Source organism: Coturnix japonica, chromosome 8 (assembly GCF_054131305.1).
Source record: "Coturnix japonica strain WE chromosome 8, WE-NBRP24, whole genome shotgun sequence".
NCBI lineage: Eukaryota > Metazoa > Chordata > Aves > Galliformes > Phasianidae > Coturnix > Coturnix japonica.
This window is the reverse complement of record NC_140670.1, coordinates 5,161,729-5,182,648: the sequence shown is the minus strand read 5'-3', so window position 1 is coordinate 5,182,648 and position 20,920 is coordinate 5,161,729. Positions and strand designations below refer to the sequence as shown.

General features: G+C 44.7%; 2 protein-coding genes across 24 annotated transcripts in view; both read left to right on the top strand.

Annotated features, from left to right (window-relative positions):
• SGMS1 (sphingomyelin synthase 1) overlaps positions 1–5,121 on the top strand; it is a 40,902-nt gene extending 35,781 nt beyond the window's left edge. For 9 of the 10 annotated variants that reach the window (XM_015866157.3, XM_015866154.3, XM_085553843.1 and 6 more), the window contains 3 exons: positions 592–745; positions 1,868–2,034; positions 2,612–5,121. In XM_015866157.3, the coding sequence (XP_015721643.1) occupies positions 592–745; positions 1,868–2,034; positions 2,612–2,791 (501 nt within the window). In that variant the 3' untranslated portion in view covers positions 2,792–5,121. Of the gene's footprint in view, positions 1–575; positions 746–1,867; positions 2,035–2,611 lie in introns of all 10 variants that reach the window. The other variant, XR_014948477.1, reaches the window with a different exon arrangement.
• On the top strand, positions 4,464–19,848 carry LOC107315615 (putative neutral ceramidase C). 14 transcript variants are annotated; one of them, XM_085553831.1, is made up of 23 exons: positions 4,464–4,601; positions 6,129–6,525; positions 7,599–7,727; positions 8,702–8,841; positions 9,943–10,052; positions 10,325–10,474; positions 10,864–11,040; positions 11,516–11,643; positions 12,117–12,194; positions 13,061–13,181; positions 13,561–13,686; positions 13,980–14,066; positions 14,505–14,609; positions 14,707–14,788; positions 15,253–15,368; positions 15,612–15,706; positions 16,039–16,078; positions 16,640–16,735; positions 17,291–17,386; positions 17,519–17,668; positions 17,999–18,058; positions 18,734–18,822; positions 19,350–19,848. In XM_085553831.1, the coding sequence occupies exons 4-23, from the start codon at positions 8,706–8,708 to the stop codon at positions 19,525–19,527; spliced, it is 2,220 nt and encodes a 739-aa protein (XP_085409957.1). In that variant the 5' UTR covers positions 4,464–4,601; positions 6,129–6,525; positions 7,599–7,727; positions 8,702–8,705; the 3' UTR covers positions 19,528–19,848. The 14 variants fall into 14 exon arrangements, 12 of the variants coding, with proteins under 12 accessions (XP_085409957.1, XP_085409955.1, XP_085409956.1 ...); XM_085553829.1 differs by having other exon boundaries at positions 6,129–7,439; XM_085553830.1 differs by having other exon boundaries at positions 6,129–7,439; positions 7,596–7,727.
• The last annotated feature ends 1,072 nt before the right edge of the window (positions 19,849–20,920 follow it).

The following is a 20,920-nucleotide window of genomic DNA, read 5'->3' as shown; positions in this document are numbered from 1 at the left end:
AACGTCAGTCTTTTGTAAAGAGAAGTAGAGGGTATAGAGTCAACAGTGTATTTGATCAGTCAGCCATTATGAAATAAAAAACCCCACACGGATATTTATGAGCTAACCTGAGTAAATCTGTCATCTCCGGAAATTTACAGTGAGTAGGACTCATTACTCAAGTAAAGGCAAGATTAGCTGAGCTTTCCTGAAAGCTTTAAGTACCCTGGTGGGAAAAAATAGCATCTCATTACTGTACTCCTTACAATCATAGGGTGTGCTTTGGGAGCATTTTAATGTTTTATGAGGAATTGCTAGCAGGAAATATTTAATTGCTATCAAGTTTCTGTGTAGATCTGTCCAAAAAGTACAATTTCCACTTGTTGAAGCAAGAAAGAACTTAAAAGCAAAGGAACAAGATGCCTGCAATGGCCAACCAGTGTATTCTGTGTTCCCTTCTGACCGTTAACACATTACTGAGTAAATTCTAATATATCAAGGTAAAAAGAGAGAACAAGCGAAAGACAAAGTTGCTGACTAATGGCGTGCTTTAAATTTGGAAAGGTTAGCAGTGCTATGACGCCGTTCATTTGCAGTTTGCTCTTCCACCAGCTTTTTGGAGACTGGGAATCTCACCTGCGAAGGATAATGAAGCTGATAGCTGGCGGAGGATTGTCCATCACAGGATCCCACAACATGTGCGGCGACTATCTGTACAGCGGCCACACCGTCATATTAACTCTCACGTACTTATTTATCAAAGAGTGTAAGTATGTTCACCAGGAATCTCCTGCTGTATAAATTCCCAGCTCACCAATGAATGTAAATTCTTGGTAAATACCATGTAAATACCATGGTAAATACCATGTAAGTAAAAGTGCACCCATTCCCATTAAATAAAAGAAATGAAACTTCAAGGACATGGATTTTACTGAAAAAGAAGATTTGGAGACAAAATACAACACCTTCCCATGCATGTCTGAAGTATACATTTTATTTCCAGTGTTTTGTCTAGAATATACTTTGTACCTTCATTGAACCATGCCCCGTGGATGGTATTTTAACTGCATCTCCTTGCCTAGAGAGATGCGTGCCGGAGCTGCGAAAAGAATGGAGGAATGGGTTGTCAGCTATGTAGAATTAATATTGAAGTACACAACAGTTAATTTTACAGACCAGGATATGTTAGATTTTTATGTATCTGGCCTGTCTCTCAAAGGTTTCATAACCTTTCTATTTTTCAAGTGTCTGATTACCTCTAAGTACGATGTTAAGCTGCACCCTGACAGAATGGTGATGCTTCTGTCATCTCAGCATTCCTGCTCTTAATCTTAACTCTTCCACCTACTCAGGACTGCAGTCTGCATCCTTTTCTAATTACAGCAATAGTCCTGAGTGCTGATGATGTTTTGAAATCATAGGATCGTTTGAGTCGGAAGAAACCCTTAAAGGTCATTTAGCTCAGTCCCTCTGCAATGAACAGGGACACCTACAGCTCTATCAGGTGCTCAGATCCTGTCCAGCCTGACCCTGACTCCAGGGACGGGGCAGCCACCGCCTCTCCAGGCAGCCTGTGCCAGTGCCTCATTGCCCTTATTGTAAAAAACATCTTCCATATATCCAATTTAAATCTCCCCTCTGTTAGTTTGAAACCATTTCTCCTTGTCCTGTCAGACAGACCCTGCTAAAGAATCTGTCCCCTTCTTTCTTACGGCTTCCTTTTAGATACTGACGGGATGCTCTCAGGTCTCCCCAGAGCCTTCCTTCATCCAGGCTGCAAAGCCCCAGCTCTCAGCATGCCCTGTTAGGAGAGGTGTTCCATCCCTTGGGTCATTTTGGTGGCCCACCTCTGCATGCTCCTTAACCTCCTGCTTGTGCTTCTTTGCAGATTCCCCACGGCGACTCTGGTGGTATCACTGGCTTTGCTGGACACTCAGCATGGTCGGGATGTTCTGCATCCTCCTTGCTCATGACCACTACACTGTGGACGTGGTGGTGGCTTACTACATCACTACAAGACTTTTCTGGTGGTATCACACAATGGCCAACCAGCAAGTGAGTTTCTCCCAGTCTTTGGATCCTCATGACTGCTATATTGCATCAGGGGGTGAATGTCCACATGTTGCCCCAAGCCTTTCTGCAGGAGCCTGCCCCTCTGGAGCATTTTGCTCTCCCCTTTCATGCTGGAAGGAGCAAAGAGTCATTCTTGCTTGGTTTTGTCTGGTGTCTGGACTGCACAAAATATCTGAAGGCTGCTGTAGGCTGTGTAACCTCAGGTTCTGAGATCCCTCTGAATTTGGGCCAACTGGCAGCTTTCATTGTGCTCTAACATAGCTCATAGAGGTAATGCTTTTTGCACGCAGTGAGTTAAGAGAAGTTATCCTAGACTTCTCTTAGGCCTGTAACAACTGATCAGTGTCCAGATATTTTCTGCACGAAATGGGGAGGGTATTTTACATAGCTGCTGCATTCAATTCCAGTTAATTATGTTTGACAAAGACCCGGTATGATAGCAGGGAATGAGTTCATACTACAGCTGATACCACTGATATATGGTAGTAATTGGCAAAGAGTGAAGCTACGCAAGCGATGTGCTCTCTTGTAATTCTGTTTTCTGCTTATCTTTCTGCAGGTGCTAAAAGAAGCTTCCCAAACCAACCTCCTCGCAAGGGTCTGGTGGTACAAGCCTTTCCAGTACTTTGAAAAGAATGTCCAAGGAATCGTACCTCGCTCCTACCACTGGCCCTTCCCCTGGCCGGTGCTGCACCGGGGCAGGCAGGTGAAGTACAGCCGGCTGGTGAATGACACATAACAGCGTGTTGGCGGACAGAGGGGAAAGGGCCTGTCCCAAGTGCTAAAACTCCATGCAAGAAGATGCCATAAAAAAACAACAAAAGAACCCCAGCCCCTCCCTAACCCTTTTCTTTTAACAGCTCCCTTGACTTAACCTATTCAGTTACCTGGTAAGCACTGTGATCTTTTTTTTCTCTCCAAAGGATCTGCGTTGGACAACAATAAAGAGAATTTAACTTACCACGCACTGTTATACATTTCTTGTTAATAGATTTGGGATTTACATTACCCATCACCATGTTCCTTTGTATATTGATGCGACAGCATAAATGAAAGCTTTTATATCATAAGTTCTGGTCTTTCCAGTCACGTCTGGGAATAATGCGTATTATTTTCTTGGGAAAACATACTTTTCATATCTCTTGCCCCAAAGATTGGGCTGTAAGCCATTTTCTAGCTAATGACTCTGTGAAGGTTTCTGAATACCTGCCTCGGGTAAAATCCAGAAGTCTTTCTACCTGTTGCACCGCGCTACAAACGAGATGATAGACACAGGAAGGTTTGCTAACATTGGTTTTGTAGAATCTGCAGTGACTGTGTCAAAAAGTGCAAAAAAAAAAAAAAAGAAGAAAAAAAAAAAAGAGTTGTAAAGTGATTTTCTAAGTATTTCCTAACTTTATTTTTCAAAATGTGTATGAAAATTCAATTTAAAAACAGATTTTTACGTGTCAGAGAATAGAGAGTTAAAATGTAAAGAAGATGCTTCTTGGGAGAGAGAGATTTGTCTATGTTTCTAGTGCCTTTCTTGTCTTGATTGTATGGTCGGTAGGCAGTCTTAAATGTTTTTATTTAAAATAAAGTATTCCATGAAAGCAGAATTATATATACTGTATAACTACTAATTTTTGCATTTATAGCTAAATTAAACTGGAAATTTGCTTATGATGTTGAAATTGCCATGGGTAGGGATAAACCAAATGAGAAGGGTCAGATCTCGTTCACACATTGTGAGCAGGTCACACTAAAATGAATCACTTTATTGTCTACTTGGTAGCTGTATTTTAATAAGAAAACAGCCATGAATTCCTGTTTTTTAAGACTTTTACAAATGATCACTGAGTGAACTACAAATGGTTTCTCCATCCCATGTTGAGCTGTTGTTGGAAAAACAACAAAGAGAATCTATTTCTTTAAAATATTTGTGCAGAAACTGCATGTAACTATTAAGTTTCACTCCTTCCATACATACTGTATGTTTGGGGAAGTATTCTATCCTAAACTTGCCAATGTGCAGAACAAAATAGTTTTTTTTAAAGAATGAAGAAGAGAAAAAAATATATGAATATATATATATAGATATATATACATTCTGTATTTTACGTGAAGCAGAGTTATCTTCTGTAGGGTTTTTGTGTATTCACAAGGTGATATTTGTATTGTAAAACAACAATGGTGAAGGAAAATAAAAAGGCTTTTGAAAAATGTAGTTTCCTTTTATGTTTTTAGTATTAAACTTAAATTTTACCTGGGTTTAATCTTCCCAACTTTTTGCCTTTTATTTTTTTTTAACATGTAATTGCACTGTAGGCCATCAAATTTGGATTGTATGGAAACTGCATTGCTGTTGAATTGCTGTTCACCTTTGGCAAACCGGTGCCTTATCTGAATTAAGTACTATGCAATACATTCTGACCATGCGGGAGCTGGGAGCGGAGCTGACGAGCCCTCCTTGGAGCCATCCCCAGGGCTTGAAAAATCTACCCCAAAAGAGCTGTGACAGGGCAGGCAGGCCTGGCAGCCCCAGGAGCTGCCCAAAATGCCCCACTGCTGTGAGTACTTGATGGTGACAGTATCATTTTTGGTTTCTTCTGTTTTATGTTAGGGCTGCTGCTGGTGGTGGTGGTTTATCTTCACTTCTCCGCCCTCTTTCTCAACCTCCTCGAGTCATTTCTGTGTTACTTGCTGCTTTGCCTCGCTGTTGCCTGGGATGCTGAGCAAGATGAGCCTGTTCCCTTCACATCTCTCCCTGGAAGGGAGAGGATTTCTTCCTACTCCACGTTTCTTGGCAAAAGCCCTTTTGCAGCAGCACTTGCAGAGCCATCTGCAAGTTGTAGGGATTAGCTCTGCATGCTTTGCCTTGAGTTCACACCAATTGTCTTTGCAAGTGTGCGGTTGGAAGCTGATTTTAAAACAGCAAATCCATCCCGAGGCGATTGCTCGAGAGAATTTGATGCTCCCAGATGTAAATGAATAAGTAGATTTTTCAAGACCTGGCATCACGCACATCAAAACCATTGACATGAGTAATGTATGGATATATGCACATGACATTAAATGGAATCTGCTCAATTCTGCATTGTAGTGTCTGACTTACTGCATGGGTCTTGCTGGACGTTGGTTGCGTTTTGTTTGCTCGCGGCAGAGCTGTGCTTTGGTAAAGCTTTGCTGTGCTGTCCTGAGAGATCAATGGGGCAGGCAGGGATGCTGAGCCCAGTAGTGCGGTGTTGAGTTCAGCATCTCCCCCAGGACGCTCAGGTATGGTATGTGTACCCACTTTCTCCTTCAATGGACATCTGTAAGGGCACTTAACAGTAGTGAGAAGCAAGGTTTTAAGGCATGACTCTTTTTCTGAGGTAAAATAGCACGCCCAGAAGTACAAGCTGGAAAATAAAGAGGGCTTAGAGCTGAGAAGGACCCTGCAGTAGTTGGTGTCTGGGAGAAGAAGCCGAGGTTTTTGGCCCTTCCAGCTCCCCCCTCCTGTTCTGCTTTGCCATGTTCCCATCTCTGGGCCAGTGAGCAGGAAGAGATTCCAAAGAAGAGTTTCCTGGTGTTGTACTGGAGCAATTCAGCTTCCAAACATGACCAGGCACCAAGTTAGCAAAGGCCTCCAGGGGGAGGGAATCAGCTTGGGGCAATGAATGAAGCCTAAATTTGCTGTGTGGTTCCTTCTGATGTCTCCTAAGCACAGAAAGCATTGCTGGCTGCACTGTGGGTCCCAGCCTCCACTTCTGCCAACCCCCACCAGTCCTGCAGCTGCAGGGAGCATCTCCATCTCCAGACATTGCAATACAATTCTGGAGCCCAAGGGTCTCCCTTGCAGCTCTTGGTGATGCATTGGGTTATTGCTGTGGACCTTTGAGGTGCTGTTTCAAAGCTTTGCTTGTGTTGCCCATCTGGCACAGTCAGATGAGCAGTGAGTAGCAGTTGGTTTAGGTTAATTTTGGTCTATCTCAGTTTCTTGCATGTGGGTTCAGCAGCCAGGACTGTAAATCTGGGCACGTACAGATCTGTTTGCCTGCTCATGTAGATGAGGTGGTTGAGCCTCTGCTATCACTTATTTTCCCATTCCCACCTAGTGTTTTGTAGGCTACAAGGAACGAGGAGGAGCTCAGAGGCTGTCACTGAGATGGCATCTGGTTCTACATATCACCATTTCCATGGTCTTCCCCAAAGCCAGCTCTTCACCTGATGGAGTTCCCTGCTACTGTCTGGGTGCTTTGGCTGGGAAATCAGGAGGGGAGATCTGCGTGGTGCTGCCTGAGTCGCCCTGCCTGTCTCTGCCAGAGCCCCAAAGGATTTTGCTGATAGCTCTGCTCAGAAACTTTATCTCCTGCCATCAGGATCCATATAAAAAGGACTTTGGACGTTCTGTATTAAATAAACAGCCTTTCGCAAAAGGCTTCAGAACTGCTTTCCCTCCTCGCAGCTGGGATTCCAGGCTTTGGTGGACATGGAAGAAGATTGTGGCCTCCTGTGAGTTTGTAAGAGCAGAGCTGTCAGTCTCCAGCACAGGCTGCCCAAAGAAGCTGTGGCTTCCCCACCCCTGGGTGTGCTCAAGGCCGGGCTGGATGGGGGCCTGGGCAGCCTCATCCAGGGAGGATGCCCATCACAAGGGGTTGTCACTGGGTGGGTGTTAAGGTCCCTTCCAACCCAAGCCACTCTATGGTTCTATAAGATGAGCAGACCATCACTATTCCGACTCTTGAAAACTCAGTCTCACAATGAACAGCCAATATATCACCTTTGGAAAGAGTTCACGTCCTTCCAATGCCCCGCCTGCTCCCGTGGCATCCTGCCTTGCAGGCTGTTTTCCACCAGCTGCAGGGCCAGCATGTTCCATTGGTATCACAGCAAGGAGATAACGTATCAAGAAATCTTATTTCTCCTCACCAGCCAGCCTGAAATCTGCTGAGACTGAGCAAAATACTGGAGGGGACTTTGAAGCCATGACTCAGGTTGCTCACTGATATATTAACCCTTTGGATTGGGAGTATGATAAAAATGGGGATGAAAGTGGAAAACGGTGTCTCCTTTAATGTTTGGAAGCTGAGTGGGATGGAAAATGTATGTGGTCCCATCCTTAAATCCCCCGATTAGTTGTAGGGCCTTTAGGCAAGCAAGGGCAAGTGGCTGCTGTCTCAGGGATGTGATGGCTCCCACCACGTTTTGGAAGAACAGATACAGCTCTATGGATAAAACAGGCCTTAGAAGAGCATGACTCTGTAATTGAGTGAAGTCTGTAAAACATTGGGACCAATCTTCCATGAGGATTGGGGCTCGCAGCAGGATCCTGCAGGATGATCAGGCAGTGATGAAGCAAAGAGGAGGGAACAAGCCTGTTCCCGAGTTCCTGGTGCACCAGAGGCGATCTACACAGTCCTAAAAAGGTTGCATTGAAGAGACGGGCACCATTCATTACTTAAATGCACGGAAAAACTCTGCCTGCTTTTGCAGTAAAAATTATTGATCTGCTTCCCCTTATCTTGCGTGAAGCCTGACTCACGGGGCTGTAACAGCAATCATTTTCAAGCTGGACTTTTCAGCAGGTTTCAAGCAGGAAGATGTTCCTCCAACCCCTGGGACACGTGAGAGACCACAGGTACAGAGACAGCATTGAGCGCACCAAAGCCTGACAGCACCCAGAACACCAAAACCCTTGGAGGCTGCGCTGCAAGGTGAGTTTGCATGAGGTGTTGTTGAGATTCTGTGGTGCTGTTTTTCACTTTCTACTGTTACTTCAGCTGTTTAATCACTTGAAGAACAAATTACCTATTGTGTGGATGTGTTTTGGGATGGCACTGTGATATTGATTGCCTGGATAGGTTGCAATGTTAGATAGGTTGACTGCTCCTAGTTTCTGTAATAAAATGCAAAGGCAAGAAAGGGGAAGGTTTCTTGCCACTAAAAGATCTGTTAGGTGAAGTTCAGCAGTGACCACAGATGTTTTATCTCACTGTGGTAAAATAAACTGATGGAGGGGTCATATATAGCAAGTTTGGGTGACCGGCTGGTGGTGACATTTCTCATTGCCATGCTTCTGAGACCATAAATTCCCTCTCCAATTGTGTGTCCATCCTCCATGCTGAGACACAGCCACAGGGGCAAAACCCAGTCACTCAAGGCTGGTGGTTCCCGCATTGCATGGGGACACCACCAAGAACAGAGATCCCCAAGGACCCTCAGAAATCTGCCCCTTTGGTCAGGTGTGGGCATCACTCAAGGGCAGAAGTATATGAAGGAACAGCATCTGGGGCCATTTTGCCTACAGATAAACCCAAGCATGTATGACAATGTCCAGAGTTATCTTAAAGGCTTATTTCTGCCTTGCACAGATGCTTCCAAGACAAGAAGCTCTGCATAGCAGGAGGAAGGCTGGCATCTCTACAATAGGGTTCTATCTAGGAAAGCTATCACAGGCACTACTTTTTATATCCTGGAGAGAAATGCATTTGCACAGAGATGTTTATCTTGTCTCGAGTTTCCCAAATTAACCATTGTTGTGATGAAAATATTGTGTGTTCTGAGCAAAAGCTGCACAAATGCTGTGAGGCTTCAGGCATCTCCTTTGGCTGCTTGGAGAATATACAACCTGGCCAAATATCTGGGGTGTCCTGTCTGCCATCCCATCGGCTCCTCTCTGCTCACACAGGGCCATGTGCAGACAGAGGACCAAGCTCCCCTTCTCCTTCCTGGAGATAGCCCTCATCACTCTCCTGGTGCTGATGACAGCAGTGACTGTGGCCCTCCTCGTCCTCCACTTTGTCACTGGGGAGAGCAGCTCCAGCAACGGCAAGTTGAGTTCTTTTGGTTCAGCTCAAGAGGGTTTGCTGGGAAGGAGGTTTTAATGGTTTTAATGGGAATCTTCTTCCTTTATGCTGCTTTGAGCATGAGCGATATCTGTCTGCTGCTCCTCTGGTCAGTCTGTGGCCAATGAGAGCATGTCTTTTCTCCTCTGTTATACATGACAGCCAAGGAAAGGGCATGGTGAGAAGACCAATCCCAGCAGAGCAGGAAGAGCAGATTAAGCACACACAAATATTTTCCCATGGTGTTATCACAGCCTCCAGTGATTTGTGGCTGTGGGATTTCCTGAAGCACAGAGAATTTACTTATTTACTTATTAACTCTCAGTGTTTTTTCTTCCGTGACACTGTCCAGATGCTTTGAGCATCAACTGGATCCCTTGTCCGTAGGTCAAGAGTACTGGTCCAAAGGCAGCCCCCTTTGGACACTGTTTACTACTGGTCTCCACCTGGACACAGAGCCATTGACCAGCACCCTCTGGCTGTGACCTTCCATCTAATTACTTATCCACTGAATAGTCCATCCTTCAAATCTCTCCAGCTTAGACACAAGGATGTGGCACAGGACCATGTTAAAGGCCTTGCAGAAGTCCAGGTAGATGACGTCAGTTGCCCTTCCTTTGTCCACTGATGTTGTCAAAGAATGCCACCAGGTTGACCAGGCACGACCTGCCCTTGGTGAGGCCGTGCTGACTGTCTCCCATCAGCTGCTTATCCCACATGTGCTTTAGCATAGCTTCCAGGAGGATCTGCTCTATGATCTTCCCAGGCAGAGAGGTGAGACTCTTCAGCTGTAGTTCCTCAGATCTTAATTTTCCCTTTCTTAAGAATGGGAGTGATGTTTCCCTTTCTCCAGTCACCAGGGACTTCACCCATCAGGCACAACTATTCAAATATGATGGAGAATGACTTGGCAACTACATCAGCCAGTGCCCTCAGAACCCTGGGGTGCATATAATCTGGCCTCAGAGACTTGTGAACATTCAGCCTCATGAGGCCATCTCATGTCCAGTAGATTTCTGAGTGGTTAGAATCCACTATCATCTCCTATTCATTAAAATAAATTTCCTATTTATTCTTATTATAGATTATGATGAACCATCACCAACCCAGAAGCCAACAACTGGTGGCTCAGGAAACTACTTAGTGGGTGTAGGTCGCGCAGACTGCACAGGGCCTGTAGCAGAAATTCCACTGGTATGTATGGGGAATTGCTCCGGAGCTCAGTTAAATGCTGATTTTTTATCACCTCTAAGTGATGTGGAGGGTGGAACTTTTGACTTACAGGCTCTGCTTTAACAAATGGTTGTCTTCATTAATCACAATGTGAATTGTCTTGTAATCAAAAGGCAGGATAGTTGTATCTCTGAGCTTGGAAGATTTCTCTGATCTTCTGGAAAATATGCTTAGAAAAATATATGCAAATGAACACATCCTGTATTTTGTCTGATGGAACTCCTCCCTTCCAGATGGGCTACGCCAATCCTGACCAGGTGGGTGGTGGGCTTCTCACACGCCTCTACAGCCGAGCCTTCATTGTGGCTGAGCCCGACGACTCCAGGAGAGTGGTGTTTGTCAGCATTGACATAGGGATGGTGTCCCAGAGGCTGAGGCTGGAGGTATGTGTCAGGAAGTTATCAGTCTTCAAGGTCTGAGCGGTTGCTGGTGTTAGTATTAAGGCTGTAGACACTACAAAATAATAATGAATCTAGCAGCACCATGACTGTTTGAGAAGTGGAGACTCCCTGGATAACTTGAGGTGGGCCGCAAGTTGGCCGTAGAGGGTCTTCACTTTTAAATGCATCGTTATTTAATATATTATTGTTTTAAGACTGTTGTCAAGTCAGCAACTGCAACCTACTTGTTTGGCCACTGGTATAGGACTATCAGTTGGAAAGTGAGGAGCGTGGAGCCAGAAGAGTGGCTGGGTTTACTGTAGGGTTTGGTACAGATCCTCACAGCCCTTGGACATGAGAAAGGGGTTTTAGGACCACTTCTTTTCCCTTAGGTGTTGAAGGTACTGAAGAGCAAGTATGGCGAGCTGTACCGAAGGGACAACGTCATCTTGAGCGGCACCCACACGCACTCAGGGCCTGGTGGTTACTTCCAGTACACACTCTTCTGGATCACTAGCAAAGGGTTGATCAAACCAAACCTCAATGCTATAGTGAATGGCATTGTAAAGGTAGGGTCACCAGGATGGGTGACACAAAAGTCCATGAACACAGAAAAGGTAGGGGAGATGCATCTGTGACCAACTGAACCCTTGCTGTGATGTTCATGGTAGCACCTCAAGAGTGCTGGGGTTGCAGCACCTCTAAATCAAAGCAACCTCTAAATCACAGAGCAGTTTTGGGTGGAGGGGGCCTTAAAATCATCCATTTCCAGCCGCTGCCTTAGATACACTCAGAAGTGGTTTTCTGCTTGGGCGAGATCAGGTCAGAAAACAAAAGGGTTCCTTTAGAAAGAGGTGGTTGTGGCTGATTTTGAAATGCTACTTACAATTAGCTTATAATTTTCTACGATTTTCAGCTATTTTAAAAAAGCAAAGCAAACAAAACCCCCAAAATCCCAAGGAAGTGTTAGGATAGTCAGGGAAGGAATTGACCAAATCTCATATCTTGTTCACATTTGTAGTCTGATATCCTTCTGATTCCCAGAGCATCGATATAGCACATCAGAACATGAAGAGAGGAAGGCTTTTTTTAAACAGAGGCGTGGTAGAAAACAGTCAGATCAACCGCAGCCCTTACTCGTACCTCCAGAATCCAGCATCCGAACGTAGCAGGTAAACTCAAAAATGAGAGACACACTGTATTGCGGCCCAGCTGTCTTTGCAGCCAGCTGTTCCTGGTCATTTATAGGATGGTTCAAGTATGGAGGCAAGTCCTCAGCAGAATGACACTGTCACCATCCTGGGTCCTCTGGCATCTGTCCTCCCAAAAAGGAGCTGGCTTAAGATGTGACCTTCTGCATTATTAACTACAACAGAAAAAGAATGTCCTTAGTAGACACTGTATGTCAGACAGCATTAAAATGCATGAGGCTGTATTTGAAGAGAGCTTCTCTCTCCGTCACTAAAGGGAGTATAATTGCTTTGTATTCACAGTTATTTTAGGATGGTTCCATAAGGTCTCACCATGTCCTGGTAATATCTGTAATATCCTCTTTGTTTTCTTGCTCAGCTCACTGGAGATTTAACAACATGGATTCTGATTGTGGCCCTGGTGTTAATGTGATTTCTCCACTTTATTGTCTCAGGTACTCAGCCAACACAGATAAAGAAATGGTGATGCTGAAGATGGTAGATGAGAAGGGACATGACCTAGGACTCATAAGGTACTGAATACTGAAGCAACACACTTCTCTCCGAATTCACATAAACCAGAGAATGCCAGGAATGTGGTTCAGGGGCAGTTCTGTACTTCTCTAATTGCACAAGCCTTCCTGCTTTTCAGGAAGGTCTACATGACTTTCCTATACGCCATTCTTGGTATGGTCAGTTGAGAGTATCCGAGGGAAGAACAAGTAATGATGAGAGTCCTTGAGGGCATAAAGGTGCTGGGTGCCTGGTGCCCGTTTATGACAGCCATCCTATCAGCACATCTTCTTGGCCGTTCAAAGTTCAGAGCTCAAGGCTGAGCCAGTGAAGTCAGAGGCAGTCCTGGAAACCAGTGGTGTGATTTTTACACTCAGAAAAACAGAACTGAGTCTGTCTGTATTAGGAGCATTTCCCTCTGTGATTTTCCCCATACTTGTGTCACAGTCAATGGGGTGAGGAAAAACCAAGGCTCGGCAGTCTTATGGTACGTTCCTGTCCCAGTGGGTGTCATGCACAATCATTAAACGTGCTACTGGACAACCTCTGCCCAGTGGGAGTTGAGCAATCTGCGGAAAACATAGTTTTATCCATGGAGGGAGGGCCCTTCCAAGCTGCAGTGAACCTTGGAGCTAATCTGGGGCTCACTTAACTCTTGGTGGCCCTGGTGATTACGGTGCCATCTGCACACTCATGATCTGGCTCTTTGTGACTCCTCCTGTTTGTGATGGGAGAAGATGTGAATAGCTCTGCCCTTGTTAATCCAGCCCTGGGCACTGCTGGTCTGGCTTTTTATTTCCCCATAGAAAATTCCCATAAGTCAATTGCAAATATTTAGGTAGATGCATTTAGATCACGGATTTCCTCACGTGTGTCTTCTCTTCAGCTGGTTTGCTGTGCACCCTGTCAGCATGAACAACACAAACCACCTCGTCAACAGTGACAACATGGGCTACGCATCTGTCCTGTTTGAGCAGGAGAAGAACAAGGACACGCTTCCTGGAGAGGTCGGAGTGTTTTCAGATGACTGAAAATAATGGGGGAAAAAGTGCAACAGGGAGGGGATGGGTGATGCTTACTGTGCTCCATAGTGGGTTCCTCTGAATGGTGAAATAGGACACTGGGGTAAATGCAACAAAAGCACCTGTATCCAATAGCTCTCACCCTATAAATCTACAACGGTAAGAGCCTAGCAGAAGGAAAACCCAGATGAGATTGCTGCAATGAGCCCTCAGTGTGTGATCACTAACACAGAGCTGGGGATGCAGGCCCACAAGAAAGGAAGAGGTAAATTGCACACTTGCAGCCCCAAGAGAAAGGATGCAGGGGATGTCTGCAATCGCTACACATCAGTAAAACCCATCGGACCATGTCTCTGTTTCACAGGGCTCTTTTGTTGCTGCCTTTGCATCCTCCAACCTGGGGGATGTGTCTCCCAACACCAAAGGTCCGTTCTGCATAAACACGGGGGAATCGTGTGATAACCCACAGAGCACCTGTCCTGTTGGGGGGGTACGTATGGATTGCTTGGTCCCCATAAATTATGACAGAGGAGAAAGCTTGAACTGGAGCTGCAAATACAGCACTGTGTGGTGTTTTCCTACAATTCTTCATGCAAAGGACCCCTTTGGGACTGCTCTGGGCACCCTTTTAATAAACATAATGTGTGTTGTCCTTCCTATTTTCTCACTATTTTCTGACTATTAATTCCTATGTGAAGAAAATCACTTGTGCCTTCACCCGCTTGGCGGTGAAATGCTCTCCATATTAACAGGCCACTATCATTTAAGCACATTTCTTAACAGGCGTCGATGTGCATGGCCATGGGACCTGGCACTGACATGTTTGACAGTACAAGAATTATTGCACAAAATATCTACTTGAAAGCAAAGGTGAGTGATGGTTTGCTTTACAAATGTGCCTGAGTGCTCTTATTACAAAAACAAATAGGCATTAATCTGAGCAAATTTCCCTATTATTCAGAAAGCAGATACATCTATTTAGATACTCCATCATAGGCCTTGCAGCTTGAAAATGCTTTTTTGAGGTTTAAATCTCTTCCTCACTGCTACACAATCAGGGTGTTGCTCCCTTACAGCCTCCCCTCCAAGCGCATACAGCTCAGAGAGATCGGATGGGAAAACCAGGGGTGTTGGAAGCTCCTGAAGAGCTCCAGGACACTATCACATGCCACTTACTGGCATGAATGGAGAAATGACCCTTCTAGATGAAGCTTAGAAGGGCTAGATGCCCAATTTATCTTCCTCAAGGAATTCTGCTTGTTCCTGTACTGTGTCCTGCTTGGGGTGCTGACTTGCTGTGTCCCCTAGGAGCTGTATGCCAGCGCTGCCCAGGAGCTCACTGGGCCCCTCCGCTCTGCTCACCAGTGGGTCAACATGAGTGATGTCCACGTGCAGCTCAATGCCACGCACACGGTAAGAAGCGCTGAGCTCTCACAGTGATATGTGACAGACTGGAGGAAAGCAGCTTTAAAATCTGGTTTTTTTTCCCCTTTTTTCTCTTTTGATTAAGGTTAAAACATGCAAACCAGCCTTGGGACATAGTTTTGCCGCAGGGACCATAGATGGAGTGGGGGCTTTCAACTTCACACAAGGTGATCTGGGGAGAGGGTTTCAATGTGGCTGTATGCACATAAAGCAGATGCGGGGCATGTCTGATTTGGATTCAGATCCTACTGTTTCTTTAGAAAACATCGACAGTACATTGAGCCACATTCCCCAAAGAGGTGCTTTGAGGAAGGTGTGGCTTTACAGCCCCGTGCAAGCTTGTTTGTGCCCATTAGAGAGATCCTGGAGAAGGATGTGGTCTTGCCCTGCAGGAAGGGGAGCTCTGAATGTGGAATGGAGTAGAAGAAGATCAGCTTCAGGGCACCCTTCCCATTTGTTCTCATTGCCCTGATCCACAGCTGGCGTTTCAAATCAGCCCAGGAAGGGAAATGATTGGAATCCAAACAGCTGACCTGACATGAGGAAGGAGTGGGCAATATCTGAGACTTCTGCCTGGCAGCTCCTGCTGAGGCTGTGCAGCAGAAGTGTTGAAAAGATGTTTTTCCTCCAGGCGCAGTAGAAGGGGACCCGTTCTGGGACAACATCCGGGACCAGCTCCTGGGAGAGCCATCCAATGAAACAAAGGCTTGCCACCAACCAAAGCCGGTCCTATTTAGCACCGGGGAGGTAAGAACAGAGCAGCATGTGTGCTCTGAGCCTGTCATATTGGGTGGGATTCTGCATCATTCTCAAGTTCTTGTTTTTAATTTCTCTTTAACCAACATTCTTTTTTTTGGTTGCTTTTTTCGATCTGAAATGCTGCTCAGAGGTGTTCAAGGATGGTGTTGTCTATGCTATGGGGTGGCTTGAAGCCAGAGCTAGATTGCTGCTCTTCTATAAAAGTCATACGAACGTATTTTTCCCTCTCAGATGACTTGGCCTCACCCCTGGCACCCTGACATCGTAGATGTTCAGATTGCTACTATCGGGTCATTGGCAATTGTTGCTGTTCCTGGAGAGTTTACGTATGTATTTCTTTCACTTATCACAGCTGGGAGCATTACTATTGTAGAAAGGGAGAGAGCAGGCTAAAAATTGTCCCCCATATACATGATAGCTCTGTAGGCAGCACACATATACGTCCACTGTGCTGAGTTGCCTGTATGCTGTCTTCTCTGGTTCCTTGGAGATTCCCATTCTCTTCTCCATTGTATAAATGAATAAGATGAAAATGAATGTGCTCGGTGAGCTTCTGGGGGCCTCCCCTCTGCCCTGTGGTCCTGTGTGGTGAACAAGTGACTCCCACTTCAGCTCTGTGAGTTTCTGTAGGCTGACATTGTTCCCTTAACATCCCTAGGACCATGTCGGGACGCAGGCTGCGGGAAGCTGTTCAAAGTGTGAGTTGGAACTTCACATTTCTGGATTCTTCTGATCTTTCCCTCACCCCCTCTCAGCTCATGCCCTACAGAGCTCTCCTCATGGTTCCCTCATGCTCACTTTGCATGCATTCACTGATATGTAAGAGAAATAATGAACATCCTCCCCAAAAGCAGCAAACTGATTAGATTTCAATCCATTAAGGTCGCTTTTCGTGATGGATACATCTCATTCTCAGCTTTGGTCTGAATACTTAATTTTGCCTCCTGCTCCCTCAGCACGCTGAGGATATCTCACACTGTTATATTGCCAAGGTATTTAGCAGAATACAGACATCAGACTTCACAACACCCTTAAATTAATTGTATTTGCTGGAGCATGAGGCCATTTTTCCTCTTTTTGTGTGGAAAGTGAAAAAGAGTCATTAATGCACTTGCAGTGTGGCTCTCATGAATATCCAACCCCAAACCCACTGTAACTTTGTAATCTGCCCTGGTAAATAATAACATTACAATATAATAATGATACTGTGCCTTAAGAAGCTGATAAAAGATGAGTGATTTATTTATTTCCCTTCTTAGGAATTTGGCTCTCACGGTACAGCAGGGACGGATGTTGTAATTGCAGGTCTGTGTAATGTCTACACCCATTACATTACCACCTATGAAGAATACCAGGTAACTGATTGAGTTTTTCTTATATGGCATGATAATTCATGTGAAATTATACATGCACCGAATACTTTGCTATGAAAAGCTGAAGATTCCATGGCCAAAATCCCAAGACAATCTTGTTTATTTTGGATGGTGCAAGTGCCAAAGTGCAGCCCATTTCCAAGACTGTGGAAACAGACCTGGGAAGAGAGGTTGGGAGAACTGGGGTTGTCCAAACCAAAGAGCTGGAGACAAAACAGACTTACAGTGTAAGACTTTGAGAGAGTGAATGAGCTATGAAAAACAGAAGAGAGACAGCTGGTCCTCCCTGTTTGGGATGGAGGGGAGAAAGAAGAATAAGCTGAAGTCACAGCAGATATATCTGGGCTAGCACTGGGACTGTCCCCTAACTGAGATTCAGGAAGCGAACTATTTAAATAAGGCTTATAAATTAAATATTAATCATTAAGTAAACCCTCGCTGGTACAGTACTGTTCTTGTCTCGGTGCAGCTGGATGAGACACATACTCCGTTCATGAGTCCTTTCAACCCTCCTTTTCCAACTTTGTCCTTTCTTAGGTTCAACGGTATGAGGCAGCATCGACTATTTACGGACCACACACCCTTTCTGCTTATATCCAGCTGTACAGAGGACTTGCAAGGGCTATCGCTATGGTAATCAAAATTCTCTATATGCCATATGCTTGGATATGTGCTTGGATAAAGAACCAGAGCACAGATATGATTCGCAATGGAGAGTGTGGTTATAGGTACCTATGCGTAATGAACACACCTTCCCTCCAACAGAACACAGTGCAGGACTTGCCAAGTGGCCCTGAGCCCCCACTTTTCAATGTAACCAGCCTGACCTTGGTGCCTGCTGTCAGTCCCGATAGAGCACCGGCGAATAAGACATTTGGGGATGTGCTTCAAGAAGTGAACAGACAGTATCGAGTGGTGAGAACTTGAAGCATTTGCAAAAGCCTGTTTGGAAAATAATCTTTAAATGCTTAATTATCTTGCTAAAATGTCTGAATTTCCTAAACAGTTGTGATGATCTCAAACCTAAAAGACATCATTGCTCTTATTGGGCATAGGTGAATAAGCAGATTGTTTTGGTATCTTCAAGAGAGGTACCAGTTCACAATATTAACTGTGCACTGCTATTGCAGCAGGTGAAATTATTTTAATACAATGAACAAAACACTCTTAAGGCATCTTCAAAGGATGTTATTAATGTGCATTGTGCTGCTCGGACTTTAACATAAATTTCAATTTCCCCCTCAGGGTGAAGTTGCCACAGTAACTTTTGTAGGTGCAAACCCCAGGAACTCTGCAGAGAACATGGTAAATATAACACAGCAGTGTTAGAGCTGGAGATGCTAAGGATTAGTTAATGTTTAGTTAGTGCATCTGCCTTATGCATTTAACTCACTGATGTTCTTGTTTCAAAAGGAGTAAGATCACGTGCTTCCAGTGCTTTTTGTTTTGCTGCAAGTTCAGAAGATAGTTTTTCTTACAGGGATTTTCTTGGGGAATTCACTCCAACAGAAGGTTTTCGGATCAAAGTCCTTACTCTGGTCTTTTGTCTGTTAGAGATCATGTTGGCTTGTATTTGACATGTTTGATATGAAATCCACACTCAAGGTCATATACAAACCATCCATGATCTATTCACACTATTGAAGGTACTTATGTCATGCGACAGTCCAGATGCTTTCTCAGTATAAAATGTCCTACAGCTGGAGCAAGAGTGGTCTCTAGTCTCCATCCTATCTGCCCAGTGCATTCATCTAGTTAGCAGAAGAAGATTAGAAATGTAAATAATTCACTCAAACAGTTATCTTAGAAACTGGTAGCAAATAACTTGCTTGTCCAATGGTCAAGTACATTACATATGTCCTGTTTCATTTGTCAGTTTAAGTTCAGAAGCATAGCCCCTTCTCCACTTGAAATGACACAGAAGAGTAGGGACATGCCTGTCTGCTCAGCATCTGGCCAACTCTCTTGTTTTTATTCCAGACTGAACACAACTTCCTGACTGTGGAGAGATACACCAGCATTTCAGGGAGCTGGCAGGTGGTACAGAACGATGCCTCCTGGGACACCAGGTCTGTGTCCCTGACAGATTTCACTGCTCCATAGTCTCTACATGGCTTTGAGTTTAATCCAACATTAGGTTGATCTTGTTCCTTCAGACAGTGCTCAGGAGGATGGGCAGCAATTTGCCTGGCCCTGCCTTTCATTAAAGGCAGGCAACACAGATGAATGGTGGCTAGATCCCCATGAGCTCATCTGCCCAAAGTTCTTCCCAGGTGGGATCTAGGCTGCATTCTAGTTCCTGAGTCCCTGAGGTGTAGTCCTGGTTCAGAGTCTGTTGAGTGGGACAGAGAGAAGGTGATGGCACAGGTCCATCACAGCAACGTTTTGGGGTCACAGCACTACACACAGCCAAACATTCTTCTAACCATTTGTCAGCCCTGCTGAGCTTGGGGTTGGCTTGCTGGATGCTGCTCTGATAGCCTAAATATATGAGCAAAAGGTTAATAGAATCTCTTAAAATATGCTCATTTAACATGCATCTTATGTTAAAACAAATGTATTTTCTTTCTGACTCCAGTTTGGTTTTGCCCTCTAGGTTTTACTGGACCAAAGGGTCGTCTAGCCAGAGCAACGTGACAATTGAATGGCACATCCCTAGCGGCACAGAGCCTGGCACCTACAGGATCCAGTACTTCGGGCACTACAGGAGGCTGTTCAAGCAATTCCATCCCTTTAAAGGCACATCCGCAGCATTTGAAATTACAAATCTGTAGCCAACCATTTTCATTAAAAGAACTGTTGCCTTCAAACAGTAGATTTGATACCTGTGACGTTCATATGAACACCTGGGAGGTTTCCTGTGGCATTCTTCCTCTGTAGGAAAAGTGTTGTCCCTTATGTGCTTCTTGTTGTCCTTTGCTATGCAAAGCTCAGCCTGCTGCAAAGTTTTGACTTTTACTTGCAATTCAGCCCCCTTAGTTTGCCATATTTTCATTCAAATAGTACCAGTCCCAGATGGATCTCATTGATTCTCACTGTACTACGAAATGCTCTGTTTTTCTTTACTCACTAAATAAATGCTTATTGATTGTGAACAGGCTCTCAGAGAGAACTAATGCATAATGAGACATAATTGAGGCAATAAAACAGTCCATAAAATGGAGCCCAGTCCACATAGTAGGGAAGAACTGCTGAATTCAGAAGACATCAGAAAAGATGTCTTAGTTGCAGCTGGGACAGGACTAGGACAACTGACTCACCGCAGCCTGTTCTGATGGATGGCAACCCATCCAGCACAGCCAGCAGATTGGAAATAGATGAACTCTGAGGTCCTTTCCAGCTCAAGCTGGATTCTCTGATTCTTGTAGTGTCTCATGGCTAAACAATTGTAAATGTTTAATAAGCTCCAACAATGTATATTAATTTTGTATGTGATCTATTTAATTCTTCAGAGAATTGTCAGTCAGATAATTTTGCCTCTCTTTAAAATCAGTAGGAGAAAATGAATTATTCATTTTAAACCATCTGCAGTGAGTCTCAGAGACTCCTATGTGGAGGAGCTCAAAGCAATTGCAATTTTGAATCAGAGAAGAGAGAGTTTTGGAACAAGGCAGGGAATTAAATCCTCAGAGGTTTTCTTAATGTCCTTTTCAAACAGCTCGTCCTACAGGTCCATCCACCCCAGTTCTGTCTGCAAAATGACTCTGCCATTGTTACAACAAAATACAACAAAAATGGTCCTTTTGGAGTATTTCACACCACTCTAAGGGGCTGTGATGAACTCAGAAGCCACTAGGTGCCAGTGCAGTTTTACATGAGAACAAGTTCTCTATTGAACAGAGCCAAAGCACATACAAATTTAAGAATTTAGGCAACGTGCCAGTTGCTAAATTTAGCTTTACGCATCACAGTTGCTCGACAGGGCTGCTCTCCTCTGATATGGAGCCATTTGTGCCTTGCGTACGTGCTAGAAAGGAGAGCAGAAGTTCCACCTTTTTTTATCACAGAACATAAACTAATATGAACTTCAGAAACTTATCCAGGAGGTGCACACGTCTGTGCTAATCTTGGCTCTGCTGACCTGCTTTGCAAAGCTCGATCACGTCCCTCCCAAGTCACCAACAGTATTTGGTTCTGTAGTAGATGATAAATTAGGATCTGACCCAA

What these genes read in the sequence shown, in the direction of transcription:
- LOC107315615 (XM_085553831.1), top strand. Translation starts at nt 8,706, where the DNA reads ATGTGCAGACAGAGGACCAAGCTCCCCTTCTCCTTCCTGGAGATAGCC. An exon ending in TCCTATTTAGCACCGGGGAG is followed by an intron (nt 15,369 to 15,611) that starts GTAAGAACAGAG and finishes TTTCCCTCTCAG; the next exon opens with ATGACTTGGCCTCACCCCTG. An exon ending in GGAACTCTGCAGAGAACATG is followed by an intron (nt 18,059 to 18,733) that starts GTAAATATAACA and finishes TTTTTATTCCAG; the next exon opens with ACTGAACACAACTTCCTGAC.